This window comes from Gaeumannomyces tritici, assembly GCF_000145635.1.
Source record: "Gaeumannomyces tritici R3-111a-1 unplaced genomic scaffold supercont2.2, whole genome shotgun sequence".
Classification (NCBI taxonomy): Eukaryota; Fungi; Ascomycota; class Sordariomycetes; order Magnaporthales; family Magnaporthaceae; genus Gaeumannomyces; species Gaeumannomyces tritici.
In genome coordinates this window covers 5,248,833-5,269,820 of record NW_008804546.1, presented here as the reverse complement: position 1 = coordinate 5,269,820, position 20,988 = coordinate 5,248,833, and the positions used below count along the sequence as shown (strand labels likewise).

Sequence of the window (20,988 nt, the reverse complement as noted above, 5' to 3'; positions counted from 1 at the left end):
GGGGGGGGAGCTACTAGAATATGAGTCCGGTGCTGTTGCGAGATTTCATTGGAGTTCCTAGCTGCCCGCCCAGGTAATGCTGCTTTTCCGGCCGCCACTTGGCACCGCTGGCAGAGGTGCCACAGGGTGCCTCAGGGTGCCTCGGCTTAATGCCTGGAAATTCGGCGCGGCACGGCGCACCCCAGTTCCGCCTACAGTTGACATCATGGCGGCCTAATATGCACCCTGGAAAGAGGAGGTTAGGTTGGAGCCAATAGACCCCGTGAACAACCACCAGCCTGCCTTGGCCTTCACCGACACACATGCTGCGGTACTACCTCTTTTCCCCTTCATACGAGATGTCTGCTTCCTAGTACGACATCATACCTCCATTACAACAAACTCGAGAGACGTCTTCTGTCGCCTCCCGTTCTGCATAAAGACCAGCCGTCCCAACCGCACGCAAACCCCCGCCCAGCATGGCGAGCTTCGGCGCTCAAACCAGCTCGCTTGCGAACGGCCCGGGTACCACCGCCACTTCCACTGCCATGCATCCTCTCTCTTCCCTCGCCCTGCTGGGCACCTACGCCGCGCAGATAGTACTTGGCCGCCCTAATTCCCACCAGACTGCGGCGCGGTCAGTGAGCGATGTAGACGCCTTCATCGCAGAGCAGCGGCCCATAGCCATGAGCGGCCTGCTCCGAAATATCGGGCCCGACGGAGCGTACGCCCCCGGCGTTGCTCCCGGCGTCGTGGTCGCTTCACCGACCACCGTCAACCCTGACTGTAAGCTCCCAATTTCTTCTCGACATGGTGACTACCGAGGTACCTACTTGAGTTTACGCGTGACCGAATCGGGCCATCGCCACTAACACCAACACATAGACTACTACACCTGGACAAGAGACAGCGCTCTCGTCTTCAAGTGTCTCGGAGACATACTATCCACCGAGTACGACCCGAGCCTGCAGCACTTAATCGAGTACTACATCACGACCCAGGCTCGGCTCCAGGGAGTTGACAACCCTGCTGGGTCCCTGACCGATGGGGCCGGCCTTGGAGAGGCCAAGTTCAATGTCAATCTGCGGCCGTACAAGGGTAGCTGGGGTGCGTATATGCTTTGATCGAGATTCTCTGTCTTGCGTTGTGCTAGGACATATGCTAATACCGCGTCATCTAAAAATAGGCCGGCCGCAAAGGGACGGACCGGCCCTCAGGGCCATCGCCATGATGGGCTATGCAAACTGGCTTCTGACCAACGGCTACACCTCTACCATCCGCGACATACTGTGGCCAGTGATACGCAATGATATTGCTTACGTTTCCCAGTATTGGTGGGTTGCGAATTCTTTCTAAAATTGCTGGTGAACGAAACTAACACCCTGGCTGATGCAGGAATCAAACCGGGTTCGATCTCTGGGAGGAGGTTCATGGCAGCTCGTTTTTCACCGTCGCCAGCCAGCATCGAGGTGAGCCATGGACGAGTCCCTGCGGTACCTCGACAGAGCGTTTGCACGCGGTCGTTCATCCAGGCAGCCTAAATATCTAACCAATGCTTCAATCTAGCCCTGGTTGAGGGGAGTACCCTGGCAAAGGCACTTGGCACATCATGTGCCTCGTGTGATCGAGTTGCGCCGCAGATTCTCTGTTTTCTTCAGAGCTTCTGGTCACCCTCCGGCAACTATGTGGTCTCCAACAGTGTGTTCTTTTGCCCTTGCCCTCCTGGAGCTGTATATGATGCTGACGGGTAGCTCCACAGTCCACACCGACGTCAAGCGGACTGGCCTAGACGCCAACAGTCTGCTTGTGTCTATCCACAACTTCGACCCCGCTGCCGGCTGCGACGACCTCACGCTACAGCCATGCAGCAGCAGGTCTCTGGCAAACCACAAGGCCGTCGTGGACTCCTTCCGCTTCTATGCCATCAACTCGGGGATCCCGGCTGGGCAGGGCATCGCGGTTGGCAGATACTCCGAGGACGTGTACTACGATGGAAACCCTTGGTACCTCGCGACCCTCGCCGCTGCCGAGCTCCTGTACGATTCCGTCTACACCTGGAAACTTTACGGAGCGATCAACGTCACGGAAACCTCCCTCCCCTTCTTCCAGGACCTATCCTCATCGGTGAAGACCGGATCATACACATCGGGTTCCGCAACCTTCACAGAGCTGGTCGACGCGGTGCGGGTGTACGCGGACGGGTTTGTAGGTGTCGCGGCCAAGTATACCCCCTCGAACGGGTCGATGGCCGAGCAGTTTCACAAGAACGACGGCCACCCACTGTCGGCTGGCGACTTGACTTGGAGCTATGCCTCGTTCTTGACCGCAACCGACAGGCGAGCCGGCATCGTGCCGGCCTCCTGGTGGATGGGCGGCGGGGGTCTCCCGGCGTCGTGCGGCACCGACTCGGAGCCCGGGACCTACTCTTCGGTCTCCCCGCCGCCGTTCCCGCCCTCCCAGACGCCCATCACCGGCGCTCCTCCCACTCCGACGACCACCGCATCCACCACCGCGACCGGCTGTGTGGTGCCCGTGGTGGTGGACGTGACCTTCAACGTGCTAGTCACGACGGTCCCGGGCGAGACCATCAAGGTGGTCGGAGACATCGAGGACCTCGGCAAATGGAACCCCGAGAACGCCACCCCGCTAGACGCGTCCGCCTACACGTCCAGCAACCCGCTATGGAAGACTGACGTCACACTAAAGGGCGGACATGTGGTCAAGTACAAATACGTCAAGGTTCAGAGCAACGGGAGTGTCAGCTGGGAGGCGGATCCGGACCGCACCTACACCGTTCCTCACTCTTGCGCCACGGAAGCGGCCATTTCCGACAGGTGGCAGTAGGAGCAGTATTGTTTCGCCCGCCCGCTGCCCTTGATTCTTGAAGGCGCAAGGAAGTCTCACAGTAGTTTGTAATTATCGTAATGCTCAAGGCGCGCACTTTTGGGTGCAGCAGAATCACGCAGGAGACGCCCAGATTGTCACGGCTTGAATAGTTTATACTTCGGTTTTCGTCCTAGCATAACAATCCTAAAGTGGCTTCAGTGTGTCTGCTGGTTCTTGCGGGCTGATGCCTTTGGCGGCAGCTCCTCGAGAATGGTGTTTACCGCCCACTCCAGGGTCGCGCTCATGTCAACGTCGAGGGCCTCGCCCTGCTGCACACGTATGTCCCTCGAGGCCCTCGCCGCCTCGTCGACCTTTCCCTCGACGTCGCCGCCCTCGAACAGCCAGGCGTGCGCCTCGGCGTAGTTGGGCCACACGATCTCCTCCACGTAGCCTTCGGGGTCCTCCCAGAAGCCCTCGAGCGTCACATAGCCCGTCCTCGCCTTGCGTCGCTGGATGGCCTTGTCGCGGCTGACCAGCAGGAAGAGCCTAAGGTCGATGGAGCTCATGACGGCGTCCAGGCGCGGCGGGTAGTAGAGCAGGAAGCCGTCTAGGAGGCACAGGCTCAGCTTCTCGGGCACGAGGACGTCGTGGCCCGGCTGGCCGGGTCGCGTCCAGTCTGCGACCTTTTGCTTGAGCTCGGCGATCTTGCTGTCGGGCACGGGGCATGCGCCGACGGAGTTTTGGTCCTCCTTCGAGTCTAGGTCCGGCTGTTTGAGGTCGGGTTGTGAGACGGGAAAGCTAAGCATTGGACTAACAGCCCCTGGACTCCGAGGACAAACCTCCAAGTCGAAGGGGCGAGATGAGCTACGTACCGGAAATTTGCCAGCCTGTCTGATATAGGTCAGCGACCTTTCCATCTGAGGGACATTTAGCGACTCGATGCTGTCCCAGTCCAGGAGGTCTCCTTTCTTTGGCTGTCTGCATTGTGCCGGCGGCGCGCATGTATACGCCTGTCATCAGCAAAACTTCTCAAAGACGCCTTCTCAGCCGATACGCCCCATGCGGATTCTGGAGTCTCTCACTCGGACTCGGGCCGGTAAAAGTCATCTTCGTGAAGCACAAAGGCGTTGGGGAATATGTCCCGCAATAGCCGCGCGAGTGTCGTCTTCCCGCTCGAAGAGCAACCGCTAATCCCGACAATGATGGCCTTTTGCTCGGCCATCTCCTTTGTCTGTGATAGGTATGGCTAGATGGTGATACAGGGCTGAGATCTTTGCCAAGCTTGTTAGTGAGTGATTTGTGTATGACACGGGCACCAGCTTTTGCTGGGAATTTTATGATAAGAGGTCTGGAGGCCCCTCGAGTCGGGCGTTTCTTCACATAGAAGCAGCAATTTGTCAGACGCTAGGAATGTGCCCCAAAATCAAGGACTGTTACAAAATCCACTCGACAACCGCATCGGTACTCAGGTAAGCGGGCAGATAAGTGCCCGTTCAGAGGCTTTCCAATGACAGTGCGCGTTGGAGGAGTAAGGAATGAAGCTAAAACATAGACGGAAGTTCTGAAGTCACACACTTATCGCTCCCGCGAAACAGTCTTTTTAATCACAACCTTCAAAGTGCTATAGCCGATGAGGAAGAGGGATAGGTACCTAGGTAGTTCGGGATGGATAGAAGCCTAAAACATCAGGATAAGAGTCGACGAGACAAGATCCATGTCGGCGAGCGCCAGGTTTAGCCGCCTTGCACATGCAATTAGATCTGCAGCGTGGGGGCCACCTGTGGTGGGCTTTGATTGGGTCCAGGGCGCTGTAAACCTGCTGGGGTTAGAGCAGGATGGACATGTCGAAAATCGATCCATCAAATTCCACACGTCAATCGAATAACACATCGCCAAATGCACGATGGCAGAGGCCGTGGACAAGACCCTCCAACAGCTGACTTGACCTGGCCTGACTGCTAATCCCGAGAGCGAAGCGACGTCCTACCCCCAAGCTCCCTACCTAGTGCGGGCTTGAACTCAACATCCTTGACACTCAAACCCCAACATCCCGGGACAGCTGCTACTTCCCCCCCACCCAGCAAGCATGTCCTGCGCAGCCTCCTCCTCCCACTCGCAGCTGCCCGGGCTGGCGACGGACAAGTACTCGTCGAGCGTCATCGTGTCGACGAGCGTCGTCGCCCTCATCTCGGGCTTCCTGCTGGGCATCTACTCGATCCGCGGCTACCTCATCTCGCCCGCCCTGGTCGAGGAGCGCCGCCGGTTCGCCCAGGACCCCGTCGAGAGCGACGAGTCCGACATCGACGAGGACGACACAATCCTCGACCACGCCCCAAACTGGTCCAACGGCGTCGACGCCGACCGCAGGGACGGCCTGCGCGCCACCGCCGCCGGCAGCAAGAAGGCAAAGGCCAAGAAGGGCGCCCCGGCGGCCGCCGCCGTGGAGGACTCGAACGAGGAGTGCAAGCTTGTGCTCGTGGTGCGGACGGATCTGGGCATGACCAAAGGTACGGTTTTTTTCTTTTCTTTTGCCTTTGGTCAAACAAGACCCCGTCCCTCAATACACATGCGCTGCGTCGCCAGTTCCTGTTTGCTAACCAGGCGCCCCTTTTTACAAAAACCCACAGGCAAGATCGCGGCGCAGTGCGGACACGCCACGCTCGCCTGCTACAAGGCGCTATCCAAGGCCGCACAGCGGACGCCTGGCGGCGCTGAGGCCAAGGTGCTGCACCGGTGGGAGAGGCAGGGCCAGGCCAAGATCGCGGTGCAGACCAAGAGCCAGGACGAGGTTCTGACGCTGATGGGCCAGGCGAGGAGCCTGGGCATCACGGCCGAGGTCATCCAGGACGCCGGCCGCACCCAGATCGAGGCCGGCAGCATGACGGTCCTGGGCGTCGGCCCCGCGCCCAAGAGCCTGGTCGACAAGGTCACCGGGCACCTCAAGCTGCTATAGACAAAAAGAAGGGGGCATGCCGGTCGGACGGGGATAGACGAACAACGCCAGACACAAAGGGATGTGCAGCTGGCGATGCTGATGAACAAACCATCACGAAACAATTTGGACTGGGAACCCGGCTGGGTTGGTACAGGGAAGCGGGCACATCATGATGACGTCTCGAGCTGGACTCAATACCCAGCGCAAGGCTCCGGGCTCTGTGCCCGGCGAGCTGCTCTGGGGGCGAGTGGCAGCATGGACGGGTCGGCGTGTGCCCAGCCCGCCTTGCTTTTTGATGCTGCGCGCGCGTGCGCTGGGCGGAGCAAATCGCTGACGCCATTGCAGAGCATAGCCATGGCGTTGGAAGGGAAAACCGAAAAACAAACGGTCATAGAGTCACATAGAAATGGGATAGGTATAAACGGACGAAGGAACCTAGATCACGGTCACTGGTCGGCACACTAGGAAGCAGATGCGGTCTTCCCAGATGAGTCCTGTGCAAGTGAATATAGTAGCTTCCGGCACAACAAAACAGGGTAGCATGGCCATTAGTTGGAGAGCATTGGTGGCATTGGGTATCTTCGTGGTAATGCATGCCCTCATCCAAAAAAATCTCCAGCCCCTCATTCTTTTCGAGCGAAGCGAGCGAGCGCAGGCCCCAGCTCTTCTTGCTGCGCCTTGTGCTTCTCCTGCCTCTTGTCCTGCTGCTCCTTCCAGATCTCCTCGACCTTGAGCCTCTTCTCGTCGATGATGTTCTTCTTCCGCTGCTTCCTCAGGTACTTCTTGAGCGCGCTGTTCTTGCCGCGCATCTTGTTCCTGATCTCCTCGGCCACGTCCACCGCCGGCGCGTCCAGGTCCTTGTCCGCCTGCCGTTGCTTCTCCGAGCGCAGGTCCAGGTTGCCGATGAAGTTGGGGTCCAGGGCGATCATCTCGGGCTGCAGCTTGTTGAGCAGACCCTTGACCTCGCCCTCCTGCCTCTGCTTCTTCGTCTCGTACGGGTTGACCTCGAGCGCGTCAAAGTTTGCCTCCCCGGCACCAGGAACCAGTGTCGACGAGAAGCCCTTCTCATGGCCTATCCCGAGCACATCTTCGAAGGGGCACCACCTGACGTTCTCCACCCTTTTGCCCTCGCCTCCCCAGGTCATGTATGGGCTCTGCACTTTCTCCTGGACCGCCACGTTCTTGTCAAACAGCCCCTTCCATATGGTCGCATGCGTGTTCCACCCGACGGCGGTCAACCCCGAATCGGATATGGCGACAGACGTCGCAGGCGCTTTCGTGAAGTAGTTGTTGACCTCTTTGAACATTCGGATATCCCAAACAGCCATCCTCTGGTCCTGGCCGGTTGAGACCATGTAGCGGCCCTCGCGGTCGATTGCTATTGACCGCACAGGTCCCTTATGTGCCAGCAGCTTCACCAGAGGGTCCGAGGAGTTGGGGGACCAGAGCGTCACCGTGCCGTTCTGGTGGCCCATATGCAGGATCGCGTTCCAGGGGTTCTGGGCGAGTGCGCCAGGCGGGCCGAGCTTGGTCGCAATCTCGGAAACTATTTGGCCTGTCGATGTATCTTGATACCTCAACATGCCTCCGCGGTTCTGTTCAGGGGTCAGTCTCCTAGCCTGTCTGCCAAAGGTGGTACCACTCCCATCCGCACTGAGCCATAAGACTTACGGCAGTGGAAAGAAGGAAATGGTATGGCAGGAACTGCATGTGTGTAACGTCGTTGTGTTTCCGTAGACAGTGCAGCTCGATGCCTTGGTGGTCGTAAATGAAAACGTGCTTCTTCTGCGCAACAGCGAAGAACTGGTTATTGTGCAGCCACCGGACATCCCTGATGGTCTCGTTGAGCTGCAGCTCGCACCCAAGCTTTCCTTCTCTCCAGTCAAAGGTTGCGACATGCCCTTTCCTCCCGGCGAGCAGAAGCTCCCGGCCGTTGCGGGAGTAGTCGCATAGGTAGGGGCCGAGCTGGTCGAGGGTGAGGTCAAAGCGCTTCTGCGCTGTTTCTATCGCGACATCACGGGTGATCTCGTCCTGGCGGATCTTGTATGTCCTCTCGAGCTCCGTCTCGGCCTCGAGGAAACCGGCCGTGTTCTCGTGGAGGATCTCGGCGTCCTTTGCTTTGACAGCGGCGACCTTGTACTTGTCCTCGAGGGTCTGGAGGTTTCGGCGCAACTTCTTGTCCTTGATCCCCCTGACGTCGATCTGTCTGCCACGGCCGTATATGCGTTGTGCCTGTTTATGGCGACGGATCTTTGTCTGCTCGGCCTTGGACAGCAGCTGGGTCCGGGCATCCTGGACGACGAGCGCGCCATTGGGCTGTTCCTTCAGGCTCGAGCCCAGGGAAGATATTCGGTCGGTCTCCATTCTGGGGTCGTTTGCGCGCAGCAACAGCGGCGGGTGGGCAAGCGGCCGGTGGAGGTGTCGATTTTCACTATCGAATCCACAGCTGCCAACGGCGGCGCGGAGCGCAGAACAATAAATTTTTAGGAATTCCGCCCACTTTGCGCGGACCCCTGTCGCGGCGATAAAGCCGATAAGAAAATTTCCACAACGCCGCCCGACTGGCACCCACCTGCCCTGCCCCTCATTCGCACACTTGCGCCGCGACCAAATAAATTCACCAGCCGATTCTCAGACTCGCGATACGTACCATTCCCACCACCGCCCGTCGACCTGGCTTCTCTCCCGTTTAGATTCAAGGCCGGAGGCGACGCAAAAATGCCTGGCGCTGTCGCGAGCCATAGGCCGACCACCAAGGTCGCCAACAAGGCGTTCAAGTCGAAGAAGGCGACCAAGGGCGCCATCCGAGACCTTTCCAAAGGTTGGTGACGTCGGTGTTGTGATTATAGGTGGCTCCTTGTGACTGGGCGGCTGTGGCACACGAAGATAATCCATATCTGGATCTTAGAAGGAAAAGAGCACCATCTATAAACATGCACCCTTGCTGACTGGCTCGCCATCTTCGCACTTACAGGCAAGGTGCCCACCGAGAAAGGGCTGCGCAAGACGCCGCACCAGCAAGTCATGTCCAAATTCGACCGCCGCAACCAGGCCCGCCAGCGACAGCTCAACAAGCAGCGCGAACACCAGAAGGAGAACTCGATCTTCTCCGGACGAGACGCCGCCCCTCGCAATGTCGCCGTTATCCCCCTCTGCGAAGACTGCGATGCCGCCGCCGCCGTCCAGTCCCTGAACCAGAGTCTGGATATTGAGGCAGAGATCGGCCAGGGCCTTTCCAGGGTGCCCGTCGACCGGTTCAAGCAGAAGCTCGCCTACTTCCCCGTCAACCGCGATCTGGCCGCCTGCATGGACGCCGCGAGGGCTGCTGACTTCGTCGTGCTCGTCCTGTCTGCAGACGTTGAGGTTGACGACCTAGGGGAGCTCATCCTGCGCAGCATCGAAGGCCAGGGTCTGTCTACCCTCATCACAACCGTACAGGGGCTGAACAAGATCGAGCCTGTCAAGCAGAGGCTGTCCGTCGTCGACTCGCTTAAGTCCTACATCAAGTATTATCACCCAGAGCAAGACAAGATCTATAGTCTGGACAACCGCCAGGAATGTGCCAACCTTATGCGCTCCATCTGCAGCACCACGCCCAAGGGAGTGCGGTGGCGAGATGAGCGCAGCTGGATGCTGGTTGAGGACGTCCAATTTCCCACCTCAGACGCGGTTGACGGCCTCACAGTCCTGACGGGAGTTGTCAGGGGTAAGGGCCTGAAAGCCGATAGGCTCGTCCAGGTGGGCGACTGGGGGACTTTCCAGATTGAAAAGATCACTGCTGCGCCGCTCCCGACAAAGAAGAGCAAGCCAGAAGGTTCAATGGCGGTTGATGAAGCTTCAGCGCCCGAAGAGCCTCTCGACGTACCGAGCGAGGACAGAGACGACCTTGCCGAGTTCGCCCCTGAAGAGGTGATGATGATGGATGAAGACGGGGACGACGCCCAAACCTCAGTATCGGCCCCGTCAAAAAAGGGTGTGCTGCTGGACGACCACCACTACTTTTCAGATGACGAGGAGGGACAGGCACCACGGGCGAAGAAACTCCCAAAGGGAACCTCGGCATATCAGGCGGCCTGGTATCTCGATGACGGTGTTTCAGACTCGGGATCCGACATGGAGGATTTCGACATGACAGACGCCACACAGCCAGAGCGTACCCACGGCCCCGAGGACGGAATCGAGGGCATGGCCATGGATACTCAAACCGAGGGCGGTGCATCCGAGTACCCACAGTCTGAGATGTTCGTGGAGCCTAACGAGGACGAGGACGCGAAACAACTGGAGGCCTACCGGGCGAGCAAGCGAGACGAGGCTGAGGACGACAAGGAGTTTCCCGACGAGATCGAACTGCATCCCAACGTTCTGGCTAGGGAACGCCTTGCACGGTACAGGGGCCTCAAGAGTCTCAGGACAAGCACCTGGGAGGAGGAGGAGGACCGCGCGCACGAACCGGAGGAATGGCAGCGACTCCTCCAAGTCCCCGACTACCAGGGATCACGGTCTCGATGCGCACGTGAGGCGCTGGTTGGCGGCGTGGCGCCTGGTACCCGTGTCTCGGTTCATCTGAAGGGCGTGCCGGCCTCGGTCACGCAGATGCACAGCGCCGCTAAGCCTGTTACCATGTTCTCGTTGCTGAGGCACGAGAACAAGCAAACTGCTGTCAACTTCCTCATCAACCTCAGCTCAGAGCACCCGACTTCCATCAAGGCCAAGGAGGAGCTTATCATGCAATGCGGCCCTCGGAGGCTTGTCATCCGACCCCTTTTCTCAGAGGGCGGTAACACGCAAAACGACGTGCACAAGTACTCGCGATTCTTACATCCGGGTCAATCCGCAGTCGCCACCTTCATCGGACCGGTCATCTGGGGGTCTGTGCCTGCCCTTTTCTACAAGAGACAGGTGCCCAGCGCCGACTCCAAGGATGTAGATGATGCCTCCCTCCCACTCAAGTTGATCGCAACAGGCACAGCGCTACCCCCATCAACATCACGCGTTGTGGCCAAGAGGGTCATCTTAACAGGCCACCCCTACCACATCCACAAGAAGATTGTGACAATCAGGTACATGTTCTTCAATCGCGAGGATGTTGAGTGGTTCAAGGCCCTGCCGCTCTGGACCAGGCGTGGGCGAAGTGGCTTCATCAAGGAGAGCCTGGGCACTCATGGTTACTTCAAGGCGACATTCGATGGCAAGATCAACCCGCAGGACAGCATTGGCGTCAGTTTGTACAAGCGTGTATGGCCACGCAAGTCGGAGCCCTTCCAAGGCTCTCTGCTTTCCCAGAATGGCGCGAGCGCGGCACCAGGAGAGGAGGTCATGGAGGACATTGCATGATGTGATCACGAGCTAACGTGGGAACGGCCGGGCTGGGAATGGCGTTTGGGTGTTCTGTTTTAGGGATGGGCCAGAGAAAAAAAAGATAGGAATCGGACTTGGCGATGGCAGGACTACGTGCGTAGCATGATTTATGAGGTCAAAACTGCCCAGGTGGAAGAAATTTGCGCTTTGTGAAGTAGAGTACAATGTCGTTATATACGAATTTCACGTATTTTCTACGCCTGTGGTGCTAACTGGAGTTATTTTGCGGTTTTTATGTGCTTTCCTATGCGCCAACCTGCCTGGAATGAGATTCCTGTTATCCAGAAGCTATCAAGATGCCGTTTTGAGTACTTCAAGCAGTCAAGGCATCCAGGCCCTCAGTAGGCCGGGGCCCGCCGTTCGCAGCGACCACCTCGGCGGCGCCGCTAGCCTTCCAGGCGCTGAGGATAAGGGTGACGATGTGGTCGACGCCGACGTCCTTCTTGACCTGCGCGAAGACGGTGGGGCCCCCGTCACGCATCCTGCGGGCGTCGCGCTCCATGACGGCCAGGTCGGCGCCCACGGCCTCCGCCAGGTCCGTCTTGTTGACGACGAGCAGGTCGCTCTGGGTGATCCCGGGCCCCCCCTTGCGGGGGATCTTGTCGCCCCCGCTGACGTCGATGACGTAGACGATGAAGTCGGCCAGCTCGCGGCTGTAGTTGGCCGCCAGGTTGTCGCCGCCGCTCTCGATCAGGAGCAGGTCGGCGCCCCCCAGGCCGCGGTGCAGGTCCTCGAGCGCGGCCAGGTTGGCGCTGATGTCCTCGCGCACGGCGGCGTGGGGGCAGCCGCCCGTCTCGATGGCGCGGATGCGCGACGCGGGGAGGGCCTTGTGTGCCGTCAGGAACTCGGCGTCCTCGCGCGTGAAGATGTCGTTTGTCACGGCCGCGATCGAGTGCGTCGACCGCAGGGCCAGGCAGAGCGCCAGCATCAGGGCCGTCTTGCCCGAGCCGACGGGGCTGAGGGAGGTGGGGGGGAGGGTCAGCTGGGCCGCGAGGTGAGGGGGTAAAAAGAAAGGGGCTCACCCGCCGATTCCAATGGTGAAGGCGCGCTCCTTCCAGTCGCGGCCTTCGACTATGGGCATCTCCCTTCCGAGGTAGCTGCCTGGCCCATCGAGGATCTCGTGACTGTGACCGTGTTCCTGGGCGTTGAAGCCGTCGTGGGAGTGCCCGTGGGAAACCCCGTCGTGAGAGTGCGACATGGTCACGGCTATATAGGAGCAATCACGAAGATATAACTGGTGCTCAGAGACAAAGTTGGGCTGGTATCACCTTGATGCAACACTACATTGACCAGAGATCATCGTTGAGAAGCCGGTTAGAAGTAGATTTCGGTGCATGGTGGGGTGTTTATACCGCGCATGAAAACAAGACCCAGTCTGGGCCTGGGGGTTCCCAATCAGGTCCCATCATCTCATCCGCTCGACATGTACGTGCATCAAGGTTCAGGAGGCTTGAGATATGGTTACAACCACAACCCTAAAGTTGAAACGAGCAACGCCAACACCAGTATCGACCATATCATAAAATTTCGACGTTCTGCAAGGCGGATTTTGGTTTATTGACACGTGCCGGATAACAGCGAGGGGGCGGCATGCGCTTGTTGGCTCGATTTGTGACGAGGAAGGCCGCTCGAAGCGCTGTCAAATGCGGCTGGGCCACGTCACAGCCGTGGCTTAATGCTAAGGCCCGATGAGAACTAGTAGTCTGGGTCTTCCGGAACCAGTCGTGCATGCAAGAGCCGCCCACTGCAACGGGCGGCCAGATCTAGGCGTTTAAAGGCTGGAAATCTTGCAGCCAGTTTGTGGGAGGACCGTGAACCTTATGAGTCCAAAGACGATTTTTTTTTTAAAAGCCTGCCATCAATCGCGACTTTCAATGGGCACCCAGGCCCAGACTTGAGTGTTCCACGATAAGCCATTGTCATAACATACGAAAGCAGATTCGTGCCATGGCGCCAGCCCTGGGCCCGCACCAGGACAGCAACGTCTCGGACAGGCCTCAGAACGAGGAGGATGCTAAGAAGCACATAGCCCAAATTCAAAAGGCACTGAGTGAATCGGGGGACCAGGCCATTCGGATTATGGAATCAATGATTGGCTTGTAAGTGCCTGGATCCCGTTGCTACTGCCGCCGTCGCTAAACTTGGAAATCTCGCCCGCGCGCGAGCTAGGCTTGCAAATACCTTGAGCACGAAGCCCGCCCAGTTCCTCCTCGAGCTGCTTCAAAACGCCGATGACAACGCGTACGCCGACTCGGTCAACCCGGAGCTGGTGATCACGTTCACAGATGAGACTCTGCAGTTCGATACCAACGAGCTCGGCTTCCGGCGCCAGGATGTCCAATCGATCTGCAGCATGGGCCAGAGCAGCAAGAAGGAGCCCAAGAAGCAGGAGGGAAAGGCCGCATCGTGCATCGGGGAGAAGGGGGTCGGATTCAAGGCCGTTTTCCGCGTCGCGGAACAGGTCTTCATCCATTCGGGCCACTACTCGTTCCAGTTCGACAGTAGAAGGGAGCTGGGGTGCATCAAACCGGAATGGGCCGTCTTCCCGGGGAAACCGCGGATGGGGTGGACCTCGATTCACCTCAAGCTCAAGCCCGACCTAAACCGCGAACAGTTGCTGGAGGAGATGGGCAAATTCGATGCGACCCTCCTGCTCTTCCTGAAGAGGATTCGCGTCATTCGGGTCCAGATCAAGCCGCTCTACAGCTGGCTCTCCTACAAGAGCTTGAACCGCACGATACGGAGACTCGACGATGCGAGCGGTTTGGGCGGGCTTGCAATGCTGAGTCTGACCCCAAGCACATTTCCCGGCTACGTTGTCAACCATTACACGGTTCGCAACATGCCGCCGGCGCCCGAGAGGCCAAGCTGCGCCGAGTCCGAGATCGTCCTGGCCTTTCCAAAAGCCCCCCAGCAGCAAACGAAAGCGGCTGGGTTTCCGGGGGAACATAAGGTGTACGCCTTTCTTCCCATCCGCAGCTACGGATTCAAGGTTTGGCCCTCCTTAGGTTGCTACTCGTTGGGCGTTGGCTGATTGTCGGATACTAGTTCACCATCCAGGCCGACTTCTTGCTCCCGGCTAGCCGCGAGGACATCATGCTCGATTCGGATTGGAATCGAGCGCTGAGAGAGGCGATCCCTCCTGCGGTGGTCGACTTCATTCCCAAGCTCCGCGCCGTTCCGGAGCTGCGATACCAGTGGCCGAGATTCTTTCCCGTGAGACACGATATGGATGATTTCTTCCATGGCCTGTCGACCATCATCGCGAACCAGGTTGCCGGCGAGCAATGGGTGGAGCAGGAGAGCTCGAAGCCAAGATTGCCTGGACGCCCTTTGGATTTGCGTCTCGTCCCAGAGGAGTACGCGGTTGCCAACGATAAGGTGACGGGATGTCTCCTGCGGCCCATCATCCCCGTTGATCTCTCGCTCTTTGCATATCCATCATCCATGTACCCGATCGAAAGCTGGGACGGACTGGCCTATCTCGGGATGAAGGTCCTCTCGGCGGCCGAGTTTCTCGGGGACCTATCCAACCTCGTACGCAAGCACACGAGCCGGTTCCAGTCGATGCCTAGGCCATGGCACTCGCGGCTCGCTGAGATCCTTAGCCCGCTCGTCGACAAGCACCAAGGGCTGATCTTCTCCCTTCCACTGATCCTCACACAGCAAAACACCTGGGTTGCCCCACAAGACGGGCCGCTCTTTCTCCCATCCAAGTCTGGCTGCGCTGCGATGCCCTGGGGGCTGATGGTGGGGTCGATGGTGCATGCGGATGCTACCGAAGACACCGCGCGCAAAGCCCTGCTCCTCAGGTGTGGGACAACGCCCATGGAGGACAAGGCAACCATGTGCCGCGCCGTCACTAACGCCCATGCTCACAACACTCTCGGTTTCGACAATCCCAACAAAGTACCCCTGGTCCATCTAATCGGCCACACCAAGTTCCTCCGAGAGCAAAGCTGGGTTCTGAAAGGCGGCGCAAAATACCTCTGGGTCGAGACTGAGGGCGGGAGGCGGCTGCGCAGCGCGGAGGTGTACCTGGACTCTGAAAATCCGCTATCGGCCAGCGAGGTATTCCAAAGACACCGAGGAGGCCGGTTCCCTTTCCTCCATCCCGCTTACCAGGACGCATTCCCCAGCAAAGCTGACCAAGGGTGGCTCATGCACAACTTGAGCCTCAGCACAATTCCGCGTCTGGTCCAACCGTACCATAGTCCTGACAACTTTGAGATCAGCCCCGACTTTCTCTTTCTCGTGCAGGAATTTCCCGCACTGGAGGTGCTGCAACTACTCAAAACACACTGGACCGAATACGAACCATGGATCAATCCCACGTATCGCCCCCGCCGCGGACCGTCTGGCCCATGGCCCGCCTCGGCCTACAAACGCCTGCGACTCCATGTCGCTCGCTGGCACTTGCTGGTCCGGAGCGCGACGCCCCTTGAAGGAACACCACCCCATGATCGCTTACGGGGACATATATCATCTATGAAGGTGCCATGCTGGGGCGGGCTGCTAGCCCCGCTCGGACAGACGTATCTTCCTCGCAAAAACGTCTTGGCCGTCCTGGACCCGCAGGGAAAAGGCCGTGGGAGATTTCAGTTTTGGGGCGCCCGCCCGAGCCGGCAGAATAGCACAGAGACACGAGTCGAGCGGATGCTCGACGTGCCCGATCCCGAGGCGAAGAAATGGGATATCCTCCAGCACTTCGGCGTCGTGGTAGAAATTGGCGCCCTGGCCATCGTTGAGGCTCTCGACCAGGTTAGGCGGTGTGTTGGGGAGGGTGCAATCAAGGAGCACATCGTCAACCTCTACAAGGCGCTCCAAGCCGCTCTCGAAAAGGCCCAGGCTAGTGAGCTAGACGCGGTTAAGTAAGTTAGAAGAGAGCCGGCGCCGAGGGTGTTCGCTCCGCTGATAATCAATCTTTCGCAGACTTGCCTTTTCCAGCAGACAGCTGGTGTTTGTTCCGGCTCCGACCCCCAGGTGGCTCAAAGCGGGTCGGTGCGTGTGGGATGGCCCGTCCGTGCTGCAGCAGTCGGCTGTCCTGAAAAAATGGTACGGAGAGCTGCGTCACTTTTTCTTTACTATGCTCGGGATCGGCAACGCGAACTTGGAAACGGTGGTGGCTGAAGTCAAAGCCCTAACTGCGCACACGGGAGGGGAGCTGGCCCGCATCGACGGTCTCCTCGAGCTCCTGGCCGACCCCCCCGGATCCCAACAGCCGCACGCCAAGCTCGACGGGTTGCCGATCTTCCCCCTCTGGACCGGCAAGCGCAACGCGGAGCGCTTCGACCGCCTCTCGGCCGGCGGTATTCTATCGCGGAATAACGAGTGGTACATTGCCGACGCACCAGGTTACCTCGAGGGCTTCGAAGGCAAGATTCCGCTTCTGGCCCTTGCACCACACCTCGGCCCTGTCGAAAAACTGTTGCATCTGTTGAACTGCGGCGACCGAAAGCTGTCGGAGCTCGTCGGGACCAAGTTTTTCTCGGCCGAGAAAGCCATCCTCGATCGCAAGCACTCGACACACCTGCGGGGGAAATGGAAGTGCATTGCTCGGTACGTACTGTCACGTCACCCCTCCCCCACTTTGCTCATCGCGGACCGCAACATGACGCCTTGGCGAGACTTGGAGACTTGACACCTGACGCCAAGCACCCAGCCTGATCCCGCGCTCGCGGCCGGACCGGGAGAGTGACATACGGGAGCTCAACCGCGTCCTCGTGTACCGCGCCGACGTTGTCTCGGCTATGCGGACGCTCCGCAAGCCGTGGTGCAAGGACGAGACCGAGGTAGTGGAAGGACACGCTATCTCGGTCAGCGCGGCTGTTGCCACAAACCCAGGCTCCACACGTAGTGATGGTCTAAGGATCTACATAGCCAACAACCGCCCGGGGCCCGGACATCTTCCGCTGGAAGTGCACCACCAACTAGCAAAACTGTACGGCATAAAGAGCCCAAACTCCCTGGCACACCTCTGCCGCGTGCTCTCGATGGACGACGTGGAGGCCCTCGAGGGTGAGTTGGACCTCGCCGGCATACCAAATGATTTCGCTGATATCAGAGAGCCACTTGCCGGTGTTGATGGCACGATACCCCTGCCGCCGCACCACGGCCGGGGGAAGGAGGAAGAGCGGGACACTGCCGAATTACCCGCCACTCATAGCACCGTTGGCGATGGAACACTTGATAACAACCCCCAACCGACCGGGGCCAGCTGGGGTTCCATCCGTCCCGGCAAACGAGCGACCCTGCCGCCGCACCACGGCCGGGGGAAGGAGGAAGAGCGGGACGCTACCGAATTACCCGCCACTCATAGCACCGTTGGCGATGGAACGCCTGATAACAACCCCCAACCGACCGGGGCCAGTTGGGGTTCCATCCGTCCCGGCAAACGAGCGACCATGGGGTTGGGCAGGGAGGGTATCAGGCTAACGGGGTTGAAGATACCCCTGCCGTCGTACGGCAGCTGCTGGCGGAAGGAAGAGGAAGCGCAGGGCATTGCCGAGTTTTCGGTATGTTCAAATCAGCCCCGAGATACGGGCCGCACCCCCCGGGGGTCTTTTTGGTCGCATATGATGCTGACCTGTTTATAACGTTTGTCATAGGTGAATATCTTCTTCTCTCGGACCCTTGGAGATGCGTATAATGCGCTCGATCACTGGACAAGCAATGCTCGGAGCAAGTACTGGCACAAATCGTTCCACAGCCGCGACGCAGATGTATCGTCGTTTACCATCCACGACAAAAGGGGGCTGCTCAAAAGCTATTTCGAAAAGCATGACTGTGATAAGATGAAATCGCTGGCAATACCCGATCCGACTTTTCATGTACAGGTTGTTTTCACCAGCGACCCAAGAAACCCATGCTTCCAGATCGAGACGAAGCAAGTCCAAAAGGCAAGCATCTCCCACTTCTTCCCTCTAAATAATTATGCTACAGGCCGGCCGGCTGGCTACCTGATATTAGCTAGATACGATACGACACCCTGGGTTGCAAGTAGGCTAACACTTCCTGGTTTTGCAGGCCGAGAAGATCTGCTTGAGTGACAGGGAGGTATTCGTGCTGGCACTCGTTACGGACCTCGATACGGACCCGAAGGTGGCGCTGGTCCTGGATCCATGGCTGCTCCACCGCGACGGCGCCCTCTCGCTCGTGAACCCGCACCCATTCCAGGGCCGTTTCGAGGAAGCCGTACCGGCCCTGTACGTTCGCGCCGCCGGCGAGGGCGGTGCCGAGCCAGCGCCCGAAAGCGCCGAGCCGCACCGGTACCGACCCCTGAAGACGGAGGAGATTCGCATCCTGCGGGTGACTCCCGGAACAGGCGACGCACCCATCCATGGCAGAATCGAGCACGTCCACATTCGCCAACCGGGAAAGTACTGGGCCATCTCGTACGTCTGGGGCCTACCCGACCCTGCACGGGACCAACGGCACTATGTCGAGACGGCCGGGGGCGGCCGAATCAAGACCACGCAGTCTCTAGACGCCGTCATCCGCACGCTGCGCGAGGAGAGCGAGGGCCCGCTCTGCCTGTGGGTCGACGCCGTGAGCATCAACCAGCGCGACCACCAGGAGAAGGCGCAGCAAATCCGCAAAATGGGGAAAATTTTCAGCAAGGCCGAGCGCGTGATCGCCTGGCTCGGCGACGAGGCGGACGGCAGCCACGAGGCCCTAGAAGCGCTAGCCAAGATGCAGACACCCGGTGGTGGTGGTGGTGGTGGGAGTCTTTGCCGTGCGGTACCCAGCGACGATGATCCCATCTGGAGGAAGATTAACGCGCTGGTGCGGCGGCCGTGGTTCCGGCGGGCCTGGGTCACGCAAGAGCTCGTCCTGTCGTCCAAGGTTGTCCTCCGGTGTGGCCGGCGGTCGGCGATGGACTGGGACGCCTTCTTCGGGGCGCTGGAGGTTTGCGAGCAGGGACCGGCGGACGGGGGATTTCTCTCCGGATTTCTCTCCGACGCCGGCTCGGCGCTGGCGCTGGGCACCACGCGGCGCAGGTGGAGGCCCGAGTGCCCGTACGGGCTGCTGGAGCTGCTGGAGCTGTTCAGCCACACCCGCGCCACCATCGAGGCCGATAAGCTCTTTTCGCTGCTCGGCCTCGCGCGCAACGGCACGAACAGGTTTTTCCGCCCGGACTACGACTCGGCTTTTGAGGACGTGGTGTGGAACTACGCTGCGGGGCTTATAGACTGCGACCAAGGCATGCATCTGCTCTCCCTCGCCGGCGGTAAAAAGTCGTACGACTTTAGCTCGTGGGTCCCACGGCTCACACGGGGGGACTTCCCGGCCACCATCTCGACCTGGAACGCCGGTGCCGGGCGGTTCCGCGCCGGGCCCCCCATCTCGCCGTCGTTTGTAATCGGAGGCGATTCCTCCAAAAAGCATCTCCGCGTCCAGGGCTACGCCATCGACACGGTCTGGCGCACCACCACCGTCTTTATAATACAGCGGGACTGCCTCTACGTCTCGGAGGCGCTCAGGACCTTTCGTAGGTTGCTGGAACCCTTCCGCGACGGTTTGTACCAAGACTCGGAGTCGCTAGAAGACCTCTTGTTCAGGGTGCCGATCGGCGACGCCCGCGCGCCCTGCGTCGACGCGTCGCCGGTGTGTTTGCGGGGTCGGAACGACCGGCCACCCCTGGGCGACCAGAACGGCGACGGCTCGTCGGGCCAGGCTGCGACGTGGCCGCCGAACCTCCGGCAGCTGGTCTTGGGCCGCAGCGAGCTGGATCCGGAGAGGGACGTTGAAGCGCTGTCGGAGCCGGACAAGGAGGCCTGGGTGCTGTACTGGCAGACCGCCGCGGCCTTCTCGCGGCGCCTCGGCAACGCCGTCTTTTGCGAAACGGACAAGGGATTCGTAGGCCTGGCGCCGGAAGATACCAAAGCCGGCGACAAGATCTGCTTGCTGCACGACGCCAAAGCGCCATTCCTCCTACGTAGGCGGCCTGGTGTGGCTCCCACGTGGTCGCTTATTGGCGAGGGCTATATTCACGGCATTATGTACGGCGAAGGCGTACCTAGCGGTCCGGCGGAGGATTTCAGTTTAGTGTAACGTGTGTAAGGCGAGCCGCAACGACATTGACAGATTCTTGCTACCATTTGGCCGTGGTTGGGCATCGCGGCAGAGGGTGAAATGACATGATCAACACTAGTTTGCTGGCAGCACGAAGGAAGTTGGATATAAGGCAATCCTTGCCTATGCACCCTACTACGGCTAAACCATCAACACGACGTCACCCACAATGGTAGGCAATACAGATTCGGCCAAAGGCTCAACATCGAGCAGATAAGGCCTGGCTTGACAACGCATAAACACAGCCGCAGATCCGAGGGCGGTTGGAAGGAAGCGGATCGCCCGATCTTTACGATGCGGCCCAGAACGGCGTACGCCACCGCTCCTGTCAAGATGAGCTGAGAAGCGAGTCGAATTTTGCATGTGGCGTGACCCGTCAAGGATTAAGGGCATGCAAAAGCCTACTGCCATCCGGATACCACCTCGCAGAACAGTACCGGAAATGGAGCCGCCCTGCAAGCCCCCGGCACAGCCAACACCATACCTATCCATGGGCCGAGGGCACCGCTCATTGTCTGGCCTTGAACACCAGTAGTCCTTTGAGCTGCAACCGTCCCCGGCGGCGCGACCCGACAAAGAGCACTACCAAGGTATCGTCGGCGGAAGCCGGAACTTTGCACGCGCCAAGGAAGAAACCCCTTGTCAAGCCAACCAGATTTCGTCGAGCCTAGCCTGCGAACTGTTAAGGAGATACAAACAGCCACTAGGAAACAGATGTTGTGTAGAAATATCAGCGGGAAAAGAAGCCACCAAGACAAATCGGCAGAAACGAGAGGGATGCGATGGTGGCATGCTCGATGCGGCTCGGGCGGGCC

General features: G+C 59.2%; 7 protein-coding genes across 7 annotated transcripts; 4 read left to right on the top strand and 3 right to left on the bottom strand.

Moving 5' to 3' along the window:
* Positions 1-3: 3 nt before the first annotated feature.
* GGTG_04318 (glucoamylase) lies at positions 4-2,991 on the top strand. The gene is made up of 6 exons (XM_009222113.1): positions 4-765; positions 865-1,086; positions 1,166-1,313; positions 1,375-1,448; positions 1,546-1,677; positions 1,739-2,991. The coding sequence occupies exons 1-6, from the start codon at positions 459-461 to the stop codon at positions 2,821-2,823; spliced, it is 1,968 nt and encodes a 655-aa protein (XP_009220377.1). The 5' UTR covers positions 4-458; the 3' UTR covers positions 2,824-2,991.
* Positions 2,952-4,257, bottom strand: GGTG_04317 (hypothetical protein). The gene is made up of 3 exons (XM_009222112.1): positions 3,888-4,257; positions 3,678-3,783; positions 2,952-3,572 (listed from the first exon to the last, which is right to left on the bottom strand). Exons 1-3 carry the CDS (start codon positions 4,025-4,027, stop codon positions 3,021-3,023), a joined length of 798 nt encoding a protein of 265 aa, XP_009220376.1. The 5' UTR covers positions 4,028-4,257; the 3' UTR covers positions 2,952-3,020.
* Positions 4,258-4,610: 353 nt separating this feature from the next.
* Positions 4,611-6,398, top strand: GGTG_04316 (peptidyl-tRNA hydrolase 2). The gene is made up of 2 exons (XM_009222111.1): positions 4,611-5,312; positions 5,433-6,398. Exons 1-2 carry the CDS (start codon positions 4,892-4,894, stop codon positions 5,756-5,758), a joined length of 747 nt encoding a protein of 248 aa, XP_009220375.1. The 5' UTR covers positions 4,611-4,891; the 3' UTR covers positions 5,759-6,398.
* On the bottom strand, positions 6,076-8,230 carry GGTG_04315 (small nucleolar ribonucleoprotein complex subunit). The gene is made up of 2 exons (XM_009222110.1): positions 7,412-8,230; positions 6,076-7,335 (listed from the first exon to the last, which is right to left on the bottom strand). The coding sequence occupies exons 1-2, from the start codon at positions 8,102-8,104 to the stop codon at positions 6,364-6,366; spliced, it is 1,665 nt and encodes a 554-aa protein (XP_009220374.1). The 5' UTR covers positions 8,105-8,230; the 3' UTR covers positions 6,076-6,363.
* A 112-nt stretch (positions 8,231-8,342) lies between these two features.
* Positions 8,343-11,278, top strand: GGTG_04314 (ribosome biogenesis protein TSR1). The gene is made up of 2 exons (XM_009222109.1): positions 8,343-8,561; positions 8,715-11,278. Exons 1-2 carry the CDS (start codon positions 8,459-8,461, stop codon positions 11,072-11,074), a joined length of 2,463 nt encoding a protein of 820 aa, XP_009220373.1. The 5' UTR covers positions 8,343-8,458; the 3' UTR covers positions 11,075-11,278.
* Positions 11,201-12,439, bottom strand: GGTG_04313 (hypothetical protein). Its single transcript, XM_009222108.1, has 2 exons — positions 12,121-12,439; positions 11,201-12,054 (listed from the first exon to the last, which is right to left on the bottom strand). Exons 1-2 carry the CDS (start codon positions 12,294-12,296, stop codon positions 11,412-11,414), a joined length of 819 nt encoding a protein of 272 aa, XP_009220372.1. The 5' UTR covers positions 12,297-12,439; the 3' UTR covers positions 11,201-11,411.
* Positions 12,440-13,045: 606 nt separating this feature from the next.
* On the top strand, positions 13,046-20,152 carry GGTG_04312 (hypothetical protein; the record flags this gene model as incomplete). Its single annotated transcript, XM_009222107.1, has 9 exons — positions 13,046-13,197; positions 13,268-14,090; positions 14,147-15,432; positions 15,529-15,686; positions 15,747-15,969; positions 16,031-16,657; positions 16,761-17,613; positions 17,707-17,988; positions 18,125-20,152. 9 exons carry the CDS (start codon positions 13,046-13,048, stop codon positions 20,150-20,152), a joined length of 6,432 nt encoding a protein of 2,143 aa, XP_009220371.1.
* Between the last annotated feature and the right edge of the window lie 836 nt (positions 20,153-20,988).